Source organism: Pangasianodon hypophthalmus, chromosome 4 (genome assembly GCF_027358585.1).
Source record: "Pangasianodon hypophthalmus isolate fPanHyp1 chromosome 4, fPanHyp1.pri, whole genome shotgun sequence".
NCBI lineage: Eukaryota > Metazoa > Chordata > Actinopteri > Siluriformes > Pangasiidae > Pangasianodon > Pangasianodon hypophthalmus.
This window is the reverse complement of record NC_069713.1, coordinates 31,181,707-31,202,937: the sequence shown is the minus strand read 5'-3', so window position 1 is coordinate 31,202,937 and position 21,231 is coordinate 31,181,707. Positions and strand designations below refer to the sequence as shown.

The 21,231-nt window shown below is 40.7% G+C and overlaps 1 protein-coding gene across 2 annotated transcripts in view; it reads right to left on the bottom strand.

The window, feature by feature from the left end:
* zgc:110158 (uncharacterized protein LOC553590 homolog) overlaps positions 1-16,382 on the bottom strand; it is a 59,069-nt gene extending 42,687 nt beyond the window's left edge. Inside the window, exons 1-4 of one of the 2 annotated variants that reach the window (XM_053233196.1) lie at positions 16,162-16,382; positions 7,545-7,617; positions 5,939-6,000; positions 1,416-1,500 (exon numbers count right to left, since the gene is read on the bottom strand). In XM_053233196.1, the coding sequence (XP_053089171.1) occupies positions 1,416-1,500; positions 5,939-6,000; positions 7,545-7,617; positions 16,162-16,217 (276 nt within the window). In that variant the 5' untranslated portion in view covers positions 16,218-16,382. The remainder of the gene's footprint in view (positions 1-1,415; positions 1,501-5,938; positions 6,001-7,544; positions 7,618-16,161) is intronic. The other variant, XM_053233195.1, reaches the window with a different exon arrangement.
* Positions 16,383-21,231: the final 4,849 nt, after the last annotated feature.

Below are 21,231 nucleotides of genomic sequence, written 5' to 3'. Positions count from 1 at the left end.
ACACACACACACGTACACACCTGTGTGGAGCAACTGGCCTGCAAAAAAAAAAAAAAAAAAAAAAGGAGGCAGAGGGCTAAACACATCATAAATCACCCGACTCAAGGACACGCGAGTGGACCTTGCTGAGACGCGCACGCCAAGCGCGGTGGCTCTCCAAATACACGCGGGAAAACAGACGCTTTAAAGAGATAAAGGAAAAATCCTCCGAGACTTTCACTAGGGGGAAAAAACAAAAAAAATCCCACACACACAGACACACACACACACACACACACACACACACACACACACACACAAACTCCTCTCTGCTGTGATTAGAGCATTCAAGTCGACGCTTTGGGAAAAATCAGAACCTCTGGTGATGAAAGTGCAGTCTATATTAATCATATTTGACCAGCATTCACCAAATAAATGTTCAGCTCATTACCAGTGTCTGGCCCTGATGATTAGAGAATGAAACCGTTTCAAGTCGCAATCACAGAAGGATAATTTCTCTTCGTTCCTTGCGTCCGTCATGCAGCACACTTAGCTTTAAACGAGGGCCGCTGATGCAACAGTTCAAGCAATGAGTGTAAAATAAACAAATAACTCGACAAAAAATAAATAAATAAATACCTATTTAACCCGAATGTAATCAATCAACCAAGACGTCTGGTTATGAGAAGTTACTAAGTTGGGAAAAGCCTGAATAAATGACGCTGTTTATACGTCGTTAAGCAGATTTGCTGGTGGTTTTGCTTAAGTTTACGCTCCACCTTCTACTCACACAAGCTCGTGCTGAAAGTCAGAGAAAGCGGCGCAGATGGAGTGTGTGACCCGCACACCAACCAACCGACCAAACAACATCGCTATCGCTCGCTGCACATTCGCTCGATTCTGCGTATTTGCGTAGATCCTGCGTTTGTTTATCAGAAGTTCATCTAGACGAAGTCTCTTTAGTCAGGAAAAGCGCTAACCTTCACAAGGACAACTGAAAAACGGCAAACATCCACAGCGTGTAAGCGATTCTTCGTAAGTAGACGACTGTTGATTAATAATTATCCGAGATCCCGTTCACGCGTACATACGGGAGTTTTTGAAAACGTTGCCATGAGCACATCAGCCCAGGAGGTGGCGATAGAGCGTGGCGATGGACTGACTTAAGAATAACGGTCAGAATAACTGACTTCACAGAAATAGCAAATAACGACCGCAGCGTTTTCTATCACGAAAAAAACCCCCAAAACATTAAAACTACGCTGATCTCTCCAGAAAGTCCGCGAGCTCGTATCACTCACACCAGCCTTCCTTCACTACTCCTAACCCTTCGTAATCGTAATCATAACGCCGTAACGTCACAACGGCGTCCCTGAGACCCTGAGGTCTAGCTCCGCCCACTGAAGCAGAAGCAGCGTTAGCAGACTGGCACTTACGTAGTCATGGAAGGCCTTGGCCTCGCTGGAATGCTCGCAGGTCTCGCGTCTGTCCGGGGCGGCGCAGTACAGATCCCAGAACACGCTGCAACGACATGGAAACATCGTCAACATCACAAGTACAAGAATCTTCACAAGCGAAACAGATATTTACGGCTTTTTAGCGACTACGACTAAAACAGACGAGGAGCAGCTTCGGATTATACGATGACACACATGACCACGTTGTTTCAAACCTATTTAATTTTTGATTTATTTTTTTTTTGTCCATTTTTAGATGAGATTTTTGCCGCCATATTTTCCCTAATAAACATAGACGCGTCTGACTTTAGCCAAATAAAACACACACCGATTGATTTTATTTCACGTTCGGGACCTCAAAACAATGTATTTATCAGGACAGAAAGTAAAACCACATTTTTCAAGTTAAAAATAAATAAATAAATACATATTGAGATGAAAGATGAGTGATGTGAGATGGAGGGAAGGGGGCGGGGCTTCCAGGTGGTGTCAGTTAATATCAGCGAGTTCTGCATGTCGATGGCTCCGGATCCGTATCTCAGGTGGCTCATCGCTGAGAGTGAAAACTTGTAACAGAGAACTCGGATGCTGAAACGAGGTTTTTGCGTGAACTGAGGCGCTCTCTCAGTACGTGAGATTTGTATCTGCACTGCTTTCCATTTAAAAGGTGCAATAAATGATGCACAGCCCTCAGATTCTCCTGAAACTCTCCGTCCACTTGGCACGAGCAGCAGGTTACGGATCAATTAAGCCAGGGATTTCCTCAATTAAGTCCACTCAGGTCCTCCAGGGCTGCCGAGGGGGAGCACAAGGGTTCCTTCCAAATGGCATTTTAATTACTGCACTGTAACTAAGTACCTGTTTAACACATCCAAATTAGATCACTCCTGCTCTTTAGACATCGATTTAATGGATAACCAATAAAGCTACTGGGGGTGGAGAGGGGGAAGAAAAAAAAAAAAAAAAAAAAAAAAAAAAAAAGAGAGAGAGAGAGAGAAGAGGGATGAGGGATGAGGCAGGTCTGAGGCGAAACATGACGTCCCAGTTGACGAGATCTGTTAGATGTTTCCGAAACGCCGGCGTCGGTCATGAATCGTGGTTTTTAGGTTTAAAAAAAATAAATAAATTAAATAAAATAAAATACAAAAAGATTCAGAGTTGCGTCTCGGGTGCGTTCAAGCACTCGTGTTTTTTTTTTTTTTTTCTTCCACGTTGAATGTTTACTGGGATAAGGAACATTCCATTAAAAAAAAAAAAAAAAAAAAACTTCAGGAAAATAAGAGCGGGCGAACCGGACTCTTTGTATGTGGGGGTGGGGGCCATTAATGGGTAGCAGAAACCAAAAACAGACGGAAAAGGAGAGAAAGATTCCACAGCCAACGTCTATACGGAGAAAAGCTTTTTCCGAAACATGGTGGAGGTACAAAAAAATAAAATAAAAATAAAAAAAAATACCCCATATACCTGTATTTTTCACTGCATTAAAGACATTTTGATGAAGAATTAGCTGAAAAACAAATCTGAAGTGTGATTTCCTGACTATATTTCAAAATATATATTTTTAATAAGCTGGTTTTACTCCACAAAAAAAAACGAGTACTGGTCGTTTAACTCTTTAGGCGAAGCGGCAAACAGGGAGGCGACCTGTTTGAGAAAGCCTCAGGGGTGAAACGCCGTCATAAAACTCGTTGAGGAGATGGCGAGATTGCGCGAAACTTCGTCGGGAATGCTGTTAGGAATTTAAGCTTTCGACTGGTAGGATGCACCTGAGCTATCAAAATGCTAGAAATTCCTAATCCACCAATCAACTGCAGAGACGAGACCTGTTTAAAAAGGTGAAAAAAACAATTAAAATCTATAGCAAGCCTGCATTTAATTCCTGCAGATCCCGTATTCACGCAGGGAATGCTGAAAACCGCTCCCTGCTGGCGTCCTGAATGACGTCACGGCGTTTAACAATGCGCCGATGGAGCTGAGCTCTGATGCTAATTGGAGGAGCTGCATTTTCATGTCAATTGCTATTCTTTCAGGACCTCAGGGCATTAAGGCCATCTCCTACAGGCAGGAAACGACACGGGGGGACAAAAGCCGCCTAATATCCCACACGTTCCCCTTTTTTATGGAGTTTTACAGTCGTCTTTTGCATGTGTATGCCGCTTCGTTTCCATGAGACGAACGGGAGATTCGCAAATAACGACCATAACCATAAACATCCTCTTCGGTTTGAAATACAGTTAATTAATAACTTCAGTTCTCCGATGTTCACGTTTGGTTTTTGATACTGAGGTTTAAACAGCCAAGAAAAATGTCTCGGTTTCAGATAAATGTGATCTGACAGGTTGTTGTTGTTGTTGTTGTTACACACAAACCTGTCGCTGAGTGAGAGCGGTTACGATTGGTGTAGGAACTGAATAACGAAACGTACGATTGGTGGAAAAACGTCCGCCTTACATCCTCATAGCTGGGACGGAAATCCAAACTTCCTCCTGCGTTAAATTAAGGATCACGTGCACTGTTTGAGACTGGAGAAAATTCATTACTCTACACTAAATAAATAAATCAATAAACAAACAAACAAACGTGCTACTAAATTTTATTAAATTTACCGTTTTAATATTTTGACAATCTGTTTTCACGGTTCTAGAGAGGATCTCTCAACCTCATAAACCTGACGCTGTTTATTTTTTCCAATTTCGTCTTTCTGATTTTATATTTATGAATTATTTATTCGTGTTTGTGTCCTCCTTTGTATAATTAAGCTCTTTTGTATCTCTTAACAGTGCAAGATTATTATTGTTATTTTATTGTATTTTTTTGCTTTTTTCATTTTTACAAGAGATACATAAAGACTCTGAGGGGAAAAAAAGTACACTTCCGTCTCAAACCCTGAAAATTCAAATAAATAAGTAAAAATCTTACAACTTTTGCGGAAATGCTGAAACGTTTATGATCCACGGATCTGCTTGGCGTGCGTCTATTAATCAAACCTTTAATGCTTCCTATATTTTTAAATAACGTGGAAGATTTCACACACTCATAAGGGTTAAAGTCAAAACATAATTATTGATATTATAAAATATAGATACTAATATCGCTCTTAACGATGTGCTCCTAGAGTTCACACAGCTGCGTAAGGACTGCGTTTACGTCTTCGTAAATCTGAACCGAGTGCAACAGCGCCGTCGCGACCGATTGCTGTTTTACATGTTTTCAAAAAATGGAGAGATTCTCCTAAAAGTTAAAAGTGCACGTGTGGATGAAGATGGATGACGTTTAGAGTTTAATATTACGATCGTAAGAAGGGGTGAGCGATACGACGGATACGTCACGATTCTTACTCACTTCTACGATACACGGATCACGATACATCGGTTACTTATGAAATGTTATAAATAATAATAACGAAAAAATTCAACAAATTAAACCAAAATCAACAAACAAATAAAAAAAATTTTTATTATTATTATTATTGTTAAATACTTTATAAACGTTTTAATTTTTTAAAAAATACCATTTTTATTTTAAAAAAACCCACAATTTTAAAGTTTAAGCACAAAATTTTTATACTGCAGCTACTTCCTGTCAATCTATAATTATTTATTTATTTATTTGTTTATTTTTAAATGTTAATTTCAGACCAGGAGATTCAGGACGTCTCAGAATAATTATTCATCGCGATACCGATATAATATCATCAGGCACTTGATTCGGCGTTGAAACAATCTTTTGATGAACTTTTCTTTTAAGTAGATCAGCGAGCGAATCGGGAGGCGATCGATAGGTTCAATCCTTTAATTAAGCTAAAAGAAATAAAGGTTAAGTGAGCTGGTCAGAAGGAGGCATCAATAGACGGGTGAACAAATGATTAGGAGGCGAGATCAGAGGTGGTGGTGGTGAGGGGGGGTGTGTGTTAAAGGGGTGTGTGTGTGTGGGGGGGGGGGGGGGGAGGGGGGGGGGGCAGGTGTTTTAATCAAAACCTGCATCCCTTCTTGGCTCTCGGTGAACTCGGGGAAACCTCGAGGCTGTTGACCCCGTGGCCCGTCGACCTGCCTGCCCCCAATGAGAGGACAGAAGACGAAGGAAGGAAAAAAAAAAAAATGACAGCAGGGAGGTGGGGATTTGGTCATCGCGCACAAAGGAGAGTGGTATGCAAAGAGTTAATCCGCTCTCTCGGGGTGGGGACAAAAGGACACAGCCAGAGACAAAGGTTGGCAGTGGGGGTAAGAGCGAGGGCGTGTCCTGCCTTCACTACACACCATCTGGGGCTTTTGTTTTCTGTCGGTGGGCGGAGTCAGTGAGGACAGGGCTGAGGGTCACGGCAGAGCTGGCGAACACGTAGACCGCCTTCTGATGCGTCGCTGTGTCCCGTTTATTCAGGTATCATTAGGAGTGGGGAGAAATACGATTCTCCTGGGATTGATGCGTGAACGATATCGATGGTGATCAATATTAGACTGAAGGAAAAAAAAAAAAAAAAAAAAAAAGAAGGGAATGTGACGTACCACCACCACGAATGCAGGAATCCTGGGGGCTCTCCTAGAGTAATGTTCTTCTCCCACCGGATCTGAAACACCCCACACACACACACACACACACACACACACACACACAGAGAAAGATAAATGTTAGGTGTTTCAAACACACTTCCCATTGCACCATATTTAAGTCGCCTATTTCTGGCACCAACGCAGACAAAAACGAATCGTCTCATTCTTCCTCCTAATGGACCACCGAGCATCTGATCTCTATCTGTACACGACGCGGGCGGCTTCCAAGACGCTCCTCGGCCATTAAGCCCGTAAATATTTCTCTACAACTTATAGGGAGTCTCTTTGATTGGCGTATTTCCCCCTGTTTCTCTGCTCTGTAAAAACACACAGAGACAGAGTGGTGCTTTTCCTGCTTTTTCCTCAGACTAGATGATGTTTTTGTGAAGCGTATAAAATACGATTGCTGTGCGGAGATGCTGTTGTTTCAGAGAAGTGCGCAGAGCGGCTCAGAAGTCAGGACTAATCTGAGATTTCTGCTGTTTATGACTTTCTCAGGATCTGAACTCCAGAACTTAAATTTAGTAAGCCCAAAAATCCAGTGTAGAAACAACGAGTAAGTCAATCAATAATCCTTCTGCAACAAGAAATAAACCACAACACGGCATGCGCTTAGAGCAAAATAATCAAAGACGCTTTGGGTCGAGCTGTTACCGCTCGAATGTTGATTATTTTCCCATAACGGCACGTACGGGAGCCGTTTATTCCTGGTATATCTCATCAATTTGTGAACGAATTTTTCACACTTTTAAACGACTAATCAAAAACATCACGCTTTTTAACCATTTATAGTTACTTTTATTGTTGAGGAACTCCTGCAAAACAAGCTAGTCCCAGTTATCGGTAGCTATAAACAGTTATCCCTCCACCAAGGTGTCTTTTCTTTCTCTTTCGTGAAAAGATTAAAAAAAAAAAAAAAAATCATGTTAGAAGACTTTACTGTGGAGGAAAACGTACTGGAGACTCCTTCCATAAATGCTCGATAAACATCTCGTTACAGAACATTTCACCATGTAAACAATCGTACGTTTCTCCTCATCAGTTTATTATTAGGTTTAGATCATGTGGCGCGCCTGCCACAGACGTCCTTGTATACCTTGTTGCCATAGAAACGATAACGTATCACGACGCACGCTACTGTCCTAGCTGCCGTTGTAAAAAATGAATCCACACCTACCGACCAATCAGATTAGAGAATTCAACAGCACTATGTTATAATTTAAACCTTGTATCGCTTTCATTTCCATTTAAAGCAAGCAAATTACGATACACGTAATTACGCCATTCCTATCAAACGTTTGCCCCACTACAGGGCAAGAACCACTGATGCAGTGATCGGGCAAAGTCAAGTTAATTAATTTCACTCGCAATTAATTATCGTTTTCACACACCGCTCTATCTACAGGGGTTTGTTTACCGTTTAAAACGAGCTATCTGGGAGCATGATGGACTACGTAAGTGTTCTTGACCCAGGGGTTCAACTGCCATTGCGATGCTTTTTGCTCTCTGGGATACACATATACATACATACATACACACACACACACACACACACACTCACCTCAGACAAGAAGGTCTGTGCAGATTTCTGAGCGCCAACATGTAGTAAGTATTCGTAGACGTATAAAGCCAACCTGGGAAGCAAAAAAGAAGAAAGTGACTGATTAGCTTGTTTGTGTGTGTGTGTGTGTGTAAATATATACATGTGTGTGTGCGTATATATATATGCGTGTGTGTGTGTAAACATATATATATATATATATATATATATATATATATATATATACATATATATATATATATATATATATATATATATATATACACACACACACACACATATATATGTATATATATACGTATGTGTATGTAATATATATATATATATATATATATATATATACATATATATATATACACACACACATATATATGTTTACACACACACACATACGTATAAAGACATACACACACATATATACATGTACACTCACAAATTAAATGTATATACTTAACAAAAATATATAAATACATACACGTGTATATGTACGTGTATATATGCATATATGTATACACATGTACACACACACACACACACACACATACACACACACACACACACACACACACACACACAAGGCCAACAAGCCTGGCTAGGAAGGTTTATTAGGAAAAAAAGAACAATACCTGTAATTATTTAATTTACAATTAACCAACAAAGCAAAGTTTCAGGTTGAAGTAGAAGTCACGCGAGTCATTTATCAGAAGAAACAAATACACTCGCACGATGTGATAACGCAAAAGGATGGAAAAACTTCACGTTAGTGGCTTATCGCAGTTTTTTTGTGGTTTTATACTAATACGAGGGTGGACAAGCTAGCTAAAATGCACTAGCTAGCACTATGCTAAAACGCATTAGCTAGCTGATCAGATAAGAAGACTTGGTTGCCTGGAAACTAAAAAGTAGCAGCTAATGTAACGTAATAACGTCCGGCGAGCATGTTAGCCAACAGCGACAAATGTGTAGATTATAATGATTATAATCCTCTTTTAAGAACAGTTCTAACGCGGCACATCGTGTTTTCACGTTCGACAGAAAGTCGCTGGCCAATGAGATGTCACGTTCAGTCCTCACATCGCACGTAAAAATTATCATTAGAGCCTGGCTATTGTTTTTATTCTCTCTTGATGTGTTGAACTTGAGGGAAGTCTATGATGTAAGCAAGAACTTTTTTCTTTTTTTTTTTTACAATGGCGTTGAGCTTGATTTATTTTGTGTAGAAAACTGCGTAGTCCTGATTCTGAAAAGATCGTCAGTGGTCTGTTCACGTTAAATAATCGGTATAGTAAAAACCGTTCTACTGTTAAAACAGATCTCCTCGGCCAATGGGTGGAGCGGAGTGAAGTATGAGGTCGGATTCAGAACGAGGCGTTCACGCTATATTTACTGTAACACATATTGCGTTTAACACACACGAAACCTAAACGTTGGTTTTGCGAAAGTCAGCAGAGTGTTTTTTTTGTCGTCTTGAGCCGTTAAGCAACTACGAATAAAAAGAAAAGAAGCAGCTCAGACGTGAAATCTGCTTGTCCTGGGTTACTGACTTGTCCATCTCAGTGCAAGAAACAAACACGGTGACAATAAATTAACCACAGCACCAGGATGTGGTTACAAATTGCAAAGTTAATGCAACTTTTGTGTTACAAGAGAAGTGTTAAAAACTGATAGTTATTATTACACACATGCTTACAAACTAAAACAGTAACACGCCCTGTTCAAACCTTCGCCTCAATGCTTCACGAGTTTTGTTTTTCCTCCTTATTTTCTCCATTGATTCTGTCGCTTGTCCGTTCATGCTGGCAGTTAACCGGCTACCAGAGCGCCACGGCTAAAGCTTTAAAGTTCAGTGTAGCTGTCGTCCATCCTCTCCGCTTCCATGTACCCACGAAGAAAACAGCTCTGGCTCTCTTGGCCAAATTGCTGTGTTGTTTTTTTGTTTGTTTTTTTTCCCCTTATATTTTTGGAGGAACATTGCTTTTTATCTGTCTGTTTACAGTCGACCAAGAAGGAAGCTCTGTGGGAGGGCGCAGCTCTGCGTCCGAGGTCCTCAGACCGAGTCTGAATAGGTCTTTGCGAGGATCACTAAGGGCATCCTAGTCTGCAGACATACTCGTGTATTGTGCTCAAGGTCACATGCAATTAAAGGATGAAAAACGTTTATGACCTGAAGCAATCGCAGGTACCACTTTAAACTACACTTTAAAAGTTTTTCTAAAAAGATTACTGCTAGAAGTCCTCAAATACGCTGATACTGAGTTGTGTGTGTGTGTACGTTTTGGTTTTTTTTTTTTCTCCCTGCGATGACACCCCCCCCCCAATGATGATAGCATGTCATAAATAACTAGGAAGAATCCTCTGATCAGCCTCGTCACTGGCTGTTTGATAAGCTAAGAGACAACAGACAGGAAGGAGACTTACACATACACACGAGCTTAGCAAAGGCGCGAGAGAGAGTGAGCAGAATGGCAAACGCCTCCTGCTGAGAGATGTGGGAAAGGGGGAAACTCAACGACAGCCATAAACACAAGGATGAGGGTTTCAAACAAAACCCAAAACCTCTTTCTGAAAACTTCTGTTGTTAGCAAGTGGCTATTTCAGCTGGGGGAAGTTGCATTTTAAAGACCATTGTGTGAAAAAGTATCACTAGCATCTTTAAGTATGTGGGTTAAAAAGACTCCAGATTGTATATATGCAGCTTAGAGCAGCAAAAATATGGATTAGATTTTTGGACTACGCTATTACAATGACAAATATTTAACACAACATCTGAAGACCACATCAAGAACCACTCCTTTTAGCAAAGGACAGGAATCGGAAGCGAAAGTGGTTTCATCAAAACTGGAAAACCATTAACTTGTCCAAATTTGTCCAGTTTTGGTGAGTCTGTATCCACTTTAGCCTCGGATTCATGTTCTCGTCTGACAGGAATGGAACCCAATGTGGTCTTCTACTGTTGAAGTCCATCCACCATCCAGGTTCGACATATTGTGCATTCTGAGACGCTTTTCTGCTCAACACAGTTGTAAAGAGTAGTTATTTGTGTTACCATAGCCTTCCTGTCAGCTCAGACCAGTCTGGCAATTCTCCTCCGACCTCTCTCAGCAACAAGGCGTGTCCGCCCACAGAACTTCATTTTTTCGCAAAATTCTGCGTAAACTCTAGAGACTGTTCCGATCAGCAGTTTCTGAAATACTCAGACCAGCCCGTGTGACAACAACAACTACGCCACGTCAAGGTCAAAGTCACCGAGATCACATTTCTCCCCATTCTGATGTTTGATGTGAATATTAACTGAAGCTTTTGACCTGCATCTGTACGACTTTATTGGCTGATTGAATAATTCAAAAGATGTGACTAGGCAGAAGACTGATCGAGAGAGTCTGCAATGTACAACGTATATTAATAAACGGTTATTACAATAATCCTGTAATGAGAAACGTGCATCAGGGCTGGGATCCAGTGGCAACCCCAACAAAAGTCTCGTATGCACGATGTTTTTACTCAGAAATTAAGACGTACAAGAGATATAAGCGAAAGCATAGTTGATATGAGTACTACGCTTAATACCTCATAGCACATTTCTATTTTTATTGGCTCACATTTTCAACATTCTCACAGTTTATAAAAATTCACCTGAGCTGAAGTTGAAACTGAGCTGACTTTTTAATTTAAGATTTCGCTACTTTTCCTGCAGACAATTTATAGGTTCAAGCCTGACTTCCAGGCCTACTGAAACAGTAAGGCTTACACCAGTAATTTTCAAGAGAGGGAGGAGTGATAAAAATTTAACTGCGAGGACGTCCATATGTGTAGATGTGGGAGGGATGGGGATGGGGGGGAGGTAGCTTAGCTGCGAGATGAGAAAGGAGAGAAAAGAGAAAAAAAAAATGGAGACGGATCCAGAACGAGAAGGTGCAGAACTGAAGTCAGTTATATGGTTGAGATTCGGTCCCTGTTTTAAACACCAAATGTAACTGTAGTTTAAAAGAATTTTTAAAAAAATGTATGACTGGCACCATTTCCATGGAAAACCACAATTTTTTTTCACATAACAAAATCAAGTGCCTAAACAATGGCTGTTTAGAGAAATACTGAATAAGAAACCATCTAGAGAACGACACGAAGCCCAGCACCATCTTGAAACACATTCATACACCAAAAAATAATAATAATGGTGACAATAATAATCAAAGAATCTCTCCTCGATTCAAATTCCCATAGTCAAACTAAACTAGCCCTATTCAAATCTATTCCAAGAAATAAAATAATAATAAATAATAATAAAAGCACTCCGAGTCTACGCTCAGCTCCTCCTCCAATTCAAATGGCCGTATCCCGACGGTAAAGTATGCAAATCCGACGGTATTCTCAGAGGTGAAGAAGTGGCAACGATGACGAGGAATTCTTGCTGACACAAAACTTGGCTTTCTTGCTTCTCGAAAAACCTGAATAGAGGCTTGCTTGAGGGAATGCTAGGGGGGACAAATCCATCACAACTCCTCATTGCTTCCCTTCTTCCCTCCCTCCCCCTTTGCCGCCTTAGTGCCTTTGCCCCAGAGAGCCATGCCAGGCTGAATGTAGAGGGCTGACTGTAGCGCTGATTGGGACTTGCAGGTCTAACAGGCTTGGAGCGCAAGGGTTCATTCTAAGAAAGATGGTACGGGAGGGAGTGACGGGACATTAGACTCCCTATTAAGCGAGAGAAAGTGCTACAAGATGGTACAGGAAGGAGTGACAGGACACGAGACTCCCTATTAGCCCCTGTTGGAGAACGGCTTCACCGGGACACCTTGTTTCTCCGCAGGGAGTCTTGTACACAAGGGGAAGATTAAACACAGGTCAGGATGCTTGGCTTGCAACGTAATGCCAGGTGCAGCAGCCGCAAACCGGTGTTCTCTTATTTTCCCCGACTCCTAGCCCGATGCTTACGTTACATGGCCCCACGTATAACGAAGTGGGATCACGGAACAGATACAGATGAACGATCTTTCATTTCTGATTTCGAATTACGATGCGTTAATACAAATCGGAGAATGTCTGGGATGCCAGAGTCCTGCGGCGTAACTGCACTAATCAAGGTGGTGCACGCGCTGAAACGGGGACCCCATGCTGATTCCTCAACGTCAAAAAAAAAAAAAAAAAAAAAAAAAAAAAAAAAAAGACTACACTCTCCGAGCACACCTGACACGTCGCCCGAGGCCCTTGAACAAAAGGCTGTCTTAAAACATGGATGAAGCCAGGCTGCATGTAAGCGCCCTTCAAAGGGACGGTTAGGAAAATCGTGTTTCCAGCCGTCCCGTCAATAATTCAGCGAGGACGCCTGGATAAGACAGCATTCCTGATCAGTGGTTCTCACCCCTGGTCCTGGGGTACCACCGCTCACATTATTACATGCACATGATCCAATTAATCAGCTAATGGAGATCTCTTTGAGGGCCTTTAACTACGAGCCATGTTTACAGTTCAACAAAAAAAAAAAAAATGTTTGGGCTTCTCATTAGACAACTCTGGTTCCCAATTCCAATCACGCCACTGCCTGATGTCCAAATTCAAAAATCTTTCACAATATGATGGCAAAAAAAAAGACTCTTAGCACCGTCTGTTAACGTATCTGCATTTGACAAGCCCAAGCAAATTCTGTTTCCTCTCAGCAGAGAAACGTTACAGCGACGGATTATAGCACATGAGCCGCATCACTGTTATTGGATGCAAATAACAACGCTCAGTTAAAACCAGTCTTCAGCTAAATCTGCATGGCTGCGTGGCTGACTGGGCCTCATGCTCATTCGCACTTAGCGAGCTAAAGGACAAGTTTCCTGGCTGTATGCCAATCTACTGATGAAACTGATGTGGCGAGGAGCGCTCAGAGTTTGTATTCAAAAGATGATCTGCATTTTAAAGTTCTGGTTACTTCTACCACGTGGATACGTTCCTAACTGCGTCCCTAAAACCTTACAGATGTGAGATCTGAACTCCACCTGACCTGCACCGACCTGCAAAATAAGACGTTTTGTACATCTTGTCACTTAATCTTTCAGCGGTGTAACAATTTACTCCTTACAGACGTGACATCACGTGAACCTTCGGAGGTTGTTAGGTTTGGAAATAGAGCTTGGTTTAGATTCCTGACAAGAAACTAAACTTGATGAAACAATCCTAGAGAAATGACACAGTTATGGAATTAACGTTTGTTTAAAACAGCTCGAATTAAACGGCAAGACGCAGACGTTTTGCTACAAACTGAATCATTCAGCCATTTTTAAAAACGCAACCGTTATTGTAGCACCAACGCCATTGGTGGGGGAAATGTTAATTTAAAACGACGTAACGCAACACCAGCGACGCTTACACAAATCTAACTCCAAACCGTTTCTCAAAGATGGCTTTCGGAAAACATCTTCAAACGTTCCAAAGATGGCGGAAAGATCTGAAGTGCTGTGGCATGCGTCCTCAGCTAAGATAATCCCGCAACTTTTTTCCACGTTAGCCAAAAAAAAAAAAAGAGCAGCTTTATTTGGTTCTTGCTATAATTCAAACGCGACGAGCCTCAATGATCAAGCTGGATACAAACAGATTAGTTCGTAAACTATTCGTAGGAGCTTTTACGCAATAAATGCTGCACTTGTTGAAAAAAAAAATAGATTGGAAAGACATTCATATTCTACGAGAATTCCTGAGTTTGTGCAAGTGTACATATAAACAGACTCACTAACATGAACCTTGACTGATCGTATTAAAATTAAAATCATATAATTAGCAACATATTACTACAAACCCATAAATACACAGTTATAAAGTTAAACAGCTTATTTATTTCAGTAACATTGACAATTTAATAAAAAATTATTAACTCTTGTTAACGACTTAATAATCAAAACAACTATATAAATTACCACAAATAGCTAAAGCTAGCTATTCAATGAGAACAAAAGTAATGGCACCCTACGAAATGAGTTCGAGTGTGTCTACGGTAGCCGACATGGTGCACTAGCTGAGTCGCACTACTTTAAGATTTAGCATAAGATGCTTTTAGGGGGCGCTCTCTCAATGTTTAGTCGCCATTTTGTTTTTAGCTACCTGTAAGCTTTGCCTTTTATGGAGTTTTTGTGGGCAGGGCTACAAATTAATCAGCCGTGCCGTGAACGTTGTTAAAGGAATCGTCATTTAGGAGGAAAAAAAAAAAAAAAAGCATTAGAGAAACTTTTGTAAATCTGGCAGGAACTGTCCGTTCGGTTTTGGCCTACGAAAACATTTCCGTGCAAATTAAGGAATTATCGTGATTATGGTATTTGTAAATATCGGCACCTGCCACAGTTCTAGCGGATTAAACCGGTCAGGGCGACTCGCCAGCCCAGCTTAGGGAGGGGAGGCTGTGGTAACATTATCAGTAAAGCAAGAGATTGTGTAAACATTCGAAGCTGAGACTCCAGCACACACTCAGCAGGGCAAAGCGAACGCCGTCTCGAGGATCGTACGCTCTCAAAGACTTCTGGGAAACAGGGAACTTCTGGAAAAGTTTAAAAGTGCACAGCTTGGGACATTCGCGCCGCACCGGACGGGTCAAAGAGAGAAAGTTATAAGAATGTTTTAAGGTCATAACTTGGAGATTAGCTCTGAGGGGTGTACACAAACCAAGCGAGCCCTTGCCCACCTACCCCCCAAAAAAAAAAAAAAAAAGGTTTCACTGTGCACTTGCACCATGATCTGACTCCTGTTCCAGCTTTTATTAAATGCACCAATGATATTCTCTGAATATAAATGTCACCATCATATCATAACATCACCACACCACCAGGAAACCCAGCAACCTATGTATGTTGCTACGTTTTATTAAGACATGTACACTGTGTTAATGCCCAGGAGGACCATGAAGCGCCTCTAAACTTGTTCTGGACGTTTTATGCTTCATTTATGCATGAAAGCAATATAAATAAAAAGTCCATAACGTGAATTATGAATCAACTGCTAATATAAAAACTTTGCAAACTTTGTCAACTGCAAAAACAGCATAAATTGAGAAAATTGCATTAAAAAAATAATGCAGAACTGACTAGGTGACGTTGCAACACGCCTATGTAAGGTAAGTTGCAGGTATTTTGCATGCACGCGCCTTTTAAATATGTTATTAAACGTTGCACCACGGATCCGTTCCCCGTGCAAAAGCATGCACGGACACAAACTCGCGCAGATGCAGAAATTTCACACAGCTTTGTGCAGATAGTGTTTGTGTGTTTTGTTTTGTTTTGTTTTTTTTTTTTGCAGAATGTTTGCATATAAGCGCTAAGTTCACTTAAAAATACGCGCGCGAGAAGCTCACGAGCTGTAAACAACACCACCAACGACAGCAACAACAACAACAAAAACAAAAAAAGAGAGTTTTCCAGGCAGCGCGTGAGCATTTAAAAAGAAAGGAAAGAAAGAGAAACACACAAACCAACAACTGAAATCACAACGCGGAGAAAATAGGGAGTAAAACCACTAAAAACAGTGAAGTTTGAACAAGTTTGTAAAGTAGTTTTCAGGGTCCGCGCGCGGCGCTCGCGCAGGTAAGTTAGCTTAGGGTTTAACGTTAACGGCAGGTTTGGTTTCCGTGACAACGCACAAATTTTGAACTTACTTCTCTCGCGCTTGGCTATCGGACGGCACCACGGCTCCTTTCCCTTTGGCGTACATGTTGGACTCCGTTTTTGAAAGATTTTTAAGCCCCTACTCGACGCCTGTCAAAGAAAGCGGCCAGGAAAAGGCTCCATCTCCATAGCTACCCAGGGTAGTGTGTGGTTTTCTTCCTCCTCCTGTTTTTTTTTTTTTTTTTTTTTTTTTTTTTTTTTTACATCTCCAACATCGGCCACAAATCAGGCACAGTTTCTACCGGGGGGGACTTGAAACAGTCCGCCGCGAGAGCTTTTTTTTTTTTTTCTTTTTTTTTTTTCTTTTTTTTTTTTTTCAATCGCTGTTCCGGGAGTTTACTCGCCCTCCCTCTGCTGTGGGGAAAGGGGGGGCTTCTTAAAGGGGAACGCACACCGAAAATGACCTGACACACGCCACAACTTTTTCAACTCATTCCGTCATAATTGTTTGTTGGCCAAACAGGACAGTTTGATTGATTTTAAAAAGGAGCTTTGACATGTGAGTCATTTAGTCCGTTTAAATCAAAACATGCTGGGTTTTTTTTTTTTTTTTCCTTTCTCTCTCTCTCTCTTGGCAGGTGAGAACACAGCAGTGATCACAGGACCAAAACACCCGGTCCGAGAGCGAGCGAGCGTCTGAGCGAGGCGGTGTCGGTCCGGTTGCAGACCGTGGTTCGATCGAGAAAGTGATTCGAAGACTCAAACGAATAAGCTTTGTGTTTTGGGTTCTAGGTGGCATTTTTTTCTAGAATCATGAGACGAAATGACAAATCGAGGGGCCGTGTGTTCGGGAAACTTATACCGACTCACATAACATTTGATCTGACGCACAAAATTAGTTATTTATGTAATTTCCTATTAATTTATTCACCACTGACTCCATATTCCTGGTTCTTTTTGAGCTTTTTAAGCACCTTTGCCAAAGTACTCTTGAAACAACCCAACCAAACGTTGTGTATTTTGGGTTGCGTCCAGCGTTTTCTTAAAAACCGATCCAAAGGACAGAGCTTCAGTGCTACAGAAATGCCATGTGTTCTGGAGATTTGGGCCGAACAACAAAACGAGAAAACGAATGTTTGATCTAACACACAAAATGTTTTAAACTAGTTATTTATGAGTAGTAACTATCTACTGGTTTATTTAGCGCCGACTCTCTGTTCTTTGTTCTTGGGTGATTTTTGTGAGTTGGACACACACTTGGAAAAAATTGTTGGTTTACCTTTTTCCAATTCTGTATTTCTAACAAAAGAATTGGGTTTTATGAGTACCTTCTCAGCCTCAAGCAGCCCTCAACTAATTTTATTTTGGTCCGTTTAAATATGTGCCGTGTGAAATCAAAGCAAAAACAAATTGCAAATGAAGCAAAAGTATGAATTTTCTCTGATTTGGACTCACAAACCGAGTAATACATGTGAAAGGCTGTTGTGTAGAACAACCAACAGTTAAACACAATCCAACCCATGTGAGGACAATTTAGGTGACGGTACCAGTTTAGAGGCAGACTGTAAATCAGACTGCTGCGCTGTAGTTTATACAAACCTGACATGGGTCTACTACTCCCACCTGATCCAGCTTCATGAAGGATGTTACCATTAGCTGGTGAGCTGGATGTTATGTGTTTGGAGAAGGAAAACTGTAACTGTCCAGAGCAGTCGGTCTTCAAGACTGGATTTCCAAAATCTTACCTGAAGTACTTGGGGTGGATTACGCCATCCTTCTCTAGAGTAGATTGGCAGCTACAGGGGTTTTTGTGGAGGTTAGGGGAGATCCAATTTCGGTCAACAAAATAAAAGACTTTCAATTTAATCTAAGCATAGAATTACAATGAAGGTAAACATTTGCATAGTCAATAACACAACCGACAGTTAAACATAAGCCAGTCCACACAAGGACAATGTGAGGAACTCTACCAGTTTGGAGGTAAATTGTAAATCAGACTGCTGTATTTCGAACACAATCCGATCTACGTGGCCAGCGTTGCCAATTTATAGGTAAAACATTGTGTCTTGCCAACAGGAATTTAATTCTTGCTTCTGTATTACTCTCAGAAATTGATCAAAACTTGCACATACTTCGCTAAGAAAAGTTCGCAAAGACGTTACTGACCTGTGACTTGTGGCTTACACAGCCCATGTGGTGAAGTGTGAAGATTTGTACGCTAGATAATGTATCTGTAAATAACATAGCTGTGAGTGTAAGCGCAGTAGAGTTGGAAGGGAAGGGGTGGATTTCGCAGCATCCTTTGCCAAAAAAAAAAAAAAACCTGTCAAATGTTAGAAACTTGATAGTATTCTTAGACCATGATCTATTAGCACTATCATAAGGATATGTTTTTGATGGAGATTCCCAAACACTTCCTCAAACTTATGTTTCTCACAAATGCTGTAAATGTAATGTAAATATAGAAACAGTTGCTAAATGCTTAGATCAAAATATTGAATTGTAATATACTAGTGAGGGAAAAAGTTGCACTTACCATGATTATGGTTGTTAGCATAATTAATGGTGTGGATGGAGTTAGCGTAGAAGTTCTACTAGGTGCTGTCAGTCTGCTAAGTATGAAATAAACCACTTGAGGGTGTGCTGTAATAGGAAAATAATCAACGACAGGGTGGTGTGGTATGGCCCAATGCATTGAAAATTATGTTCCAATAACGACACATCCAGAAGCAATCTATTAACGAATTTTAACACAAGTTATAGCAGCTATAAATAGCCGTTTCCTCACCAGCCTCACATTTCTCTCTACTGAAGTTAATAAGACACAAAAATGCAGCTTGTCATGTTACCAAGAAGGCTCTGACACTGGACACTCCTTCCATAAATATTCATCTTACACAAAACATCACCGTATCAACAGTAATATGTTTGTTTTTGTTAAATAACAATAAAAAGTTTGTTTATTGTTTCGCCTTAGATTATGTGGAGCGTCCACTATGGAAGTCCCAGTGAATGAGTTGTTACTATAGAAACGATCGCAATAATGTAACCCTGTGAATTGAATTACTAACAGCTACTAACAGCTACTACTAACAGCTTCCAACCAATCAGATTTGAGAATCACTGTAATCAGTGTTAAGACTTGTGTGAAGGTGTATTCTTATTTTATATGTTTTTATAACAGTTACGAATTTGTTGAACATTTCGGATTTGGTCTTCAACAAACAAACTACTATAGACCTTGAACAGTTGTGAACTCTTTGTGTACGTGCATGTCAGTGTACCAGTGTGCGGCCTGTAGACATAGTCATCCCTTTGTTGTAACCAGCCCCCTCTAAACAGCATCTGAGAGACGCCCATGCTCACACGAGGGGCCCCGTTTGTGGTACATGACTGCCTGAGACTACAGACATCTTGAAAAGTACAGGCATCATATTCTGTAGGATGTTGTGGTTGACCACAGCCCTACACACGTTAGTGTTTTTCCTCTTCTCACACACCAAATTTAGCTCATGAAAGTCTTGGTAATTAGCTGATGAGTTGAATCAAGTGGCCCTCTAAGACTGGAGTCTGACACGCATCTGAAATATGAAAATTATTATTAAAGAATTTGAAAATGTCCAAGCTTTTTATTAAGATTTCCTTTGCTGGTTAGTCGTAGCTGATTTTAAGCCTTGGTCTTCTCTATTGTACAATGCCTTGTACTAACTTGAGACTTTTAAGGTTAGCATTTGCTTCCTGTGTTGCACATTTAAGAATGGACTAAAAAAGAACCAGCCTTTTCCATGATTCATCCTTAATCAGGCTGAGCTATTTACACCATTCCAGCCTTGTAATTTACCGACAGAAAAAAAAAAGCAATAATACGAATTTCATAAAGTCACAGCTAAAAAAAAAAAAAAAAGTAGTGGATTTGTACAGTTTGTTCAGTCTTATCAGGTGTACAGTGAGGTATACTCAAGCTACTTGCTCCTGGTGAGAGAACGATGCCTGTGGGGTGCTATGGAACAAGTTCATTTTGCTTGCTGTAGCTCATTAGCTTGACCACACATGCTGGGTTTGCTCCTGTTTATCCAAAACATCCTGCGGTCTCTCCTGGCCTCCCTTCCGGCCAAGCTCACTCTGAGTCACGGCTACAGGAACTGCCTCAGGAACTGCCTCGCCTTACGTCTCATGAGATATTATCGGACTTGCTGTGAAGGAACATCATGAGCCTTTAATCCTGAGGAGTTGTCTTTGCGTCCTGTACACTAAGAGTAAAGAGGATGCTCCTCCACTTTAAACCTGATATCATTTCATATGACAGTCCCTTGGATCCTGAGGAGATGCCACTGGCCGCTTTGGTTTAAGAGCAGAAGAATGGTAGATGTTTCTCCACATTAACACCAGAGTTAGGTTTTTGTCTTCTTCATTTATTTGGTTTTAACATCACAATGATTTTACAACTCACCACACTGGTCATTGGTTTTTTACATTTCTTTTGGGGTTCATGGAGGTCGTTTTACCTGTGTACAACATGCAAGAGAAAATACAGACAACCAATTAAAAGACAGTGTGCAAATTTTAAATAATGTACAGTACTTTCGAGAGCCAATCAACATAAATCCTGATAAAAGTACACACTTCCAGCGCCAAATGCTGGGGCAGCAATGTCTGAGACAGTGGAGACAGATGAGCATCTCTGGAACAATTTATCAGGTATCTTCAGTTTCAATGCTTTACAGCTCAACATCCAACCTGAAGAAGCCATTAGCTAACATGCAGCTGATCACGGAAGCGGTGTTCACTTCAGCATAGCTCACTTGGTTAGTTAACATAACTGTTCAAACAAAAAAAAATGTAGACATGTAAAAAAGTAATTTAAAGTAATTACCTAAGTAATTTCTCGAGTCATTTTCTTGATTGGTACTTTTACTTTTACTCAAATGAACTATTACTACCGGAGCAGTATTTTTTTACTCACGTCTGTACTCTGTATTCACTGATAATATGCCAAAACTACACTTTACAGCAAGGTTAATAAACTGATTATTCTGACATTATACGTCCTTATGGAGCTATTACCAATTTTAGACTCATTTCCACTGTTCTTTACTGTTCCTTGGCATGAAAAAAAATAT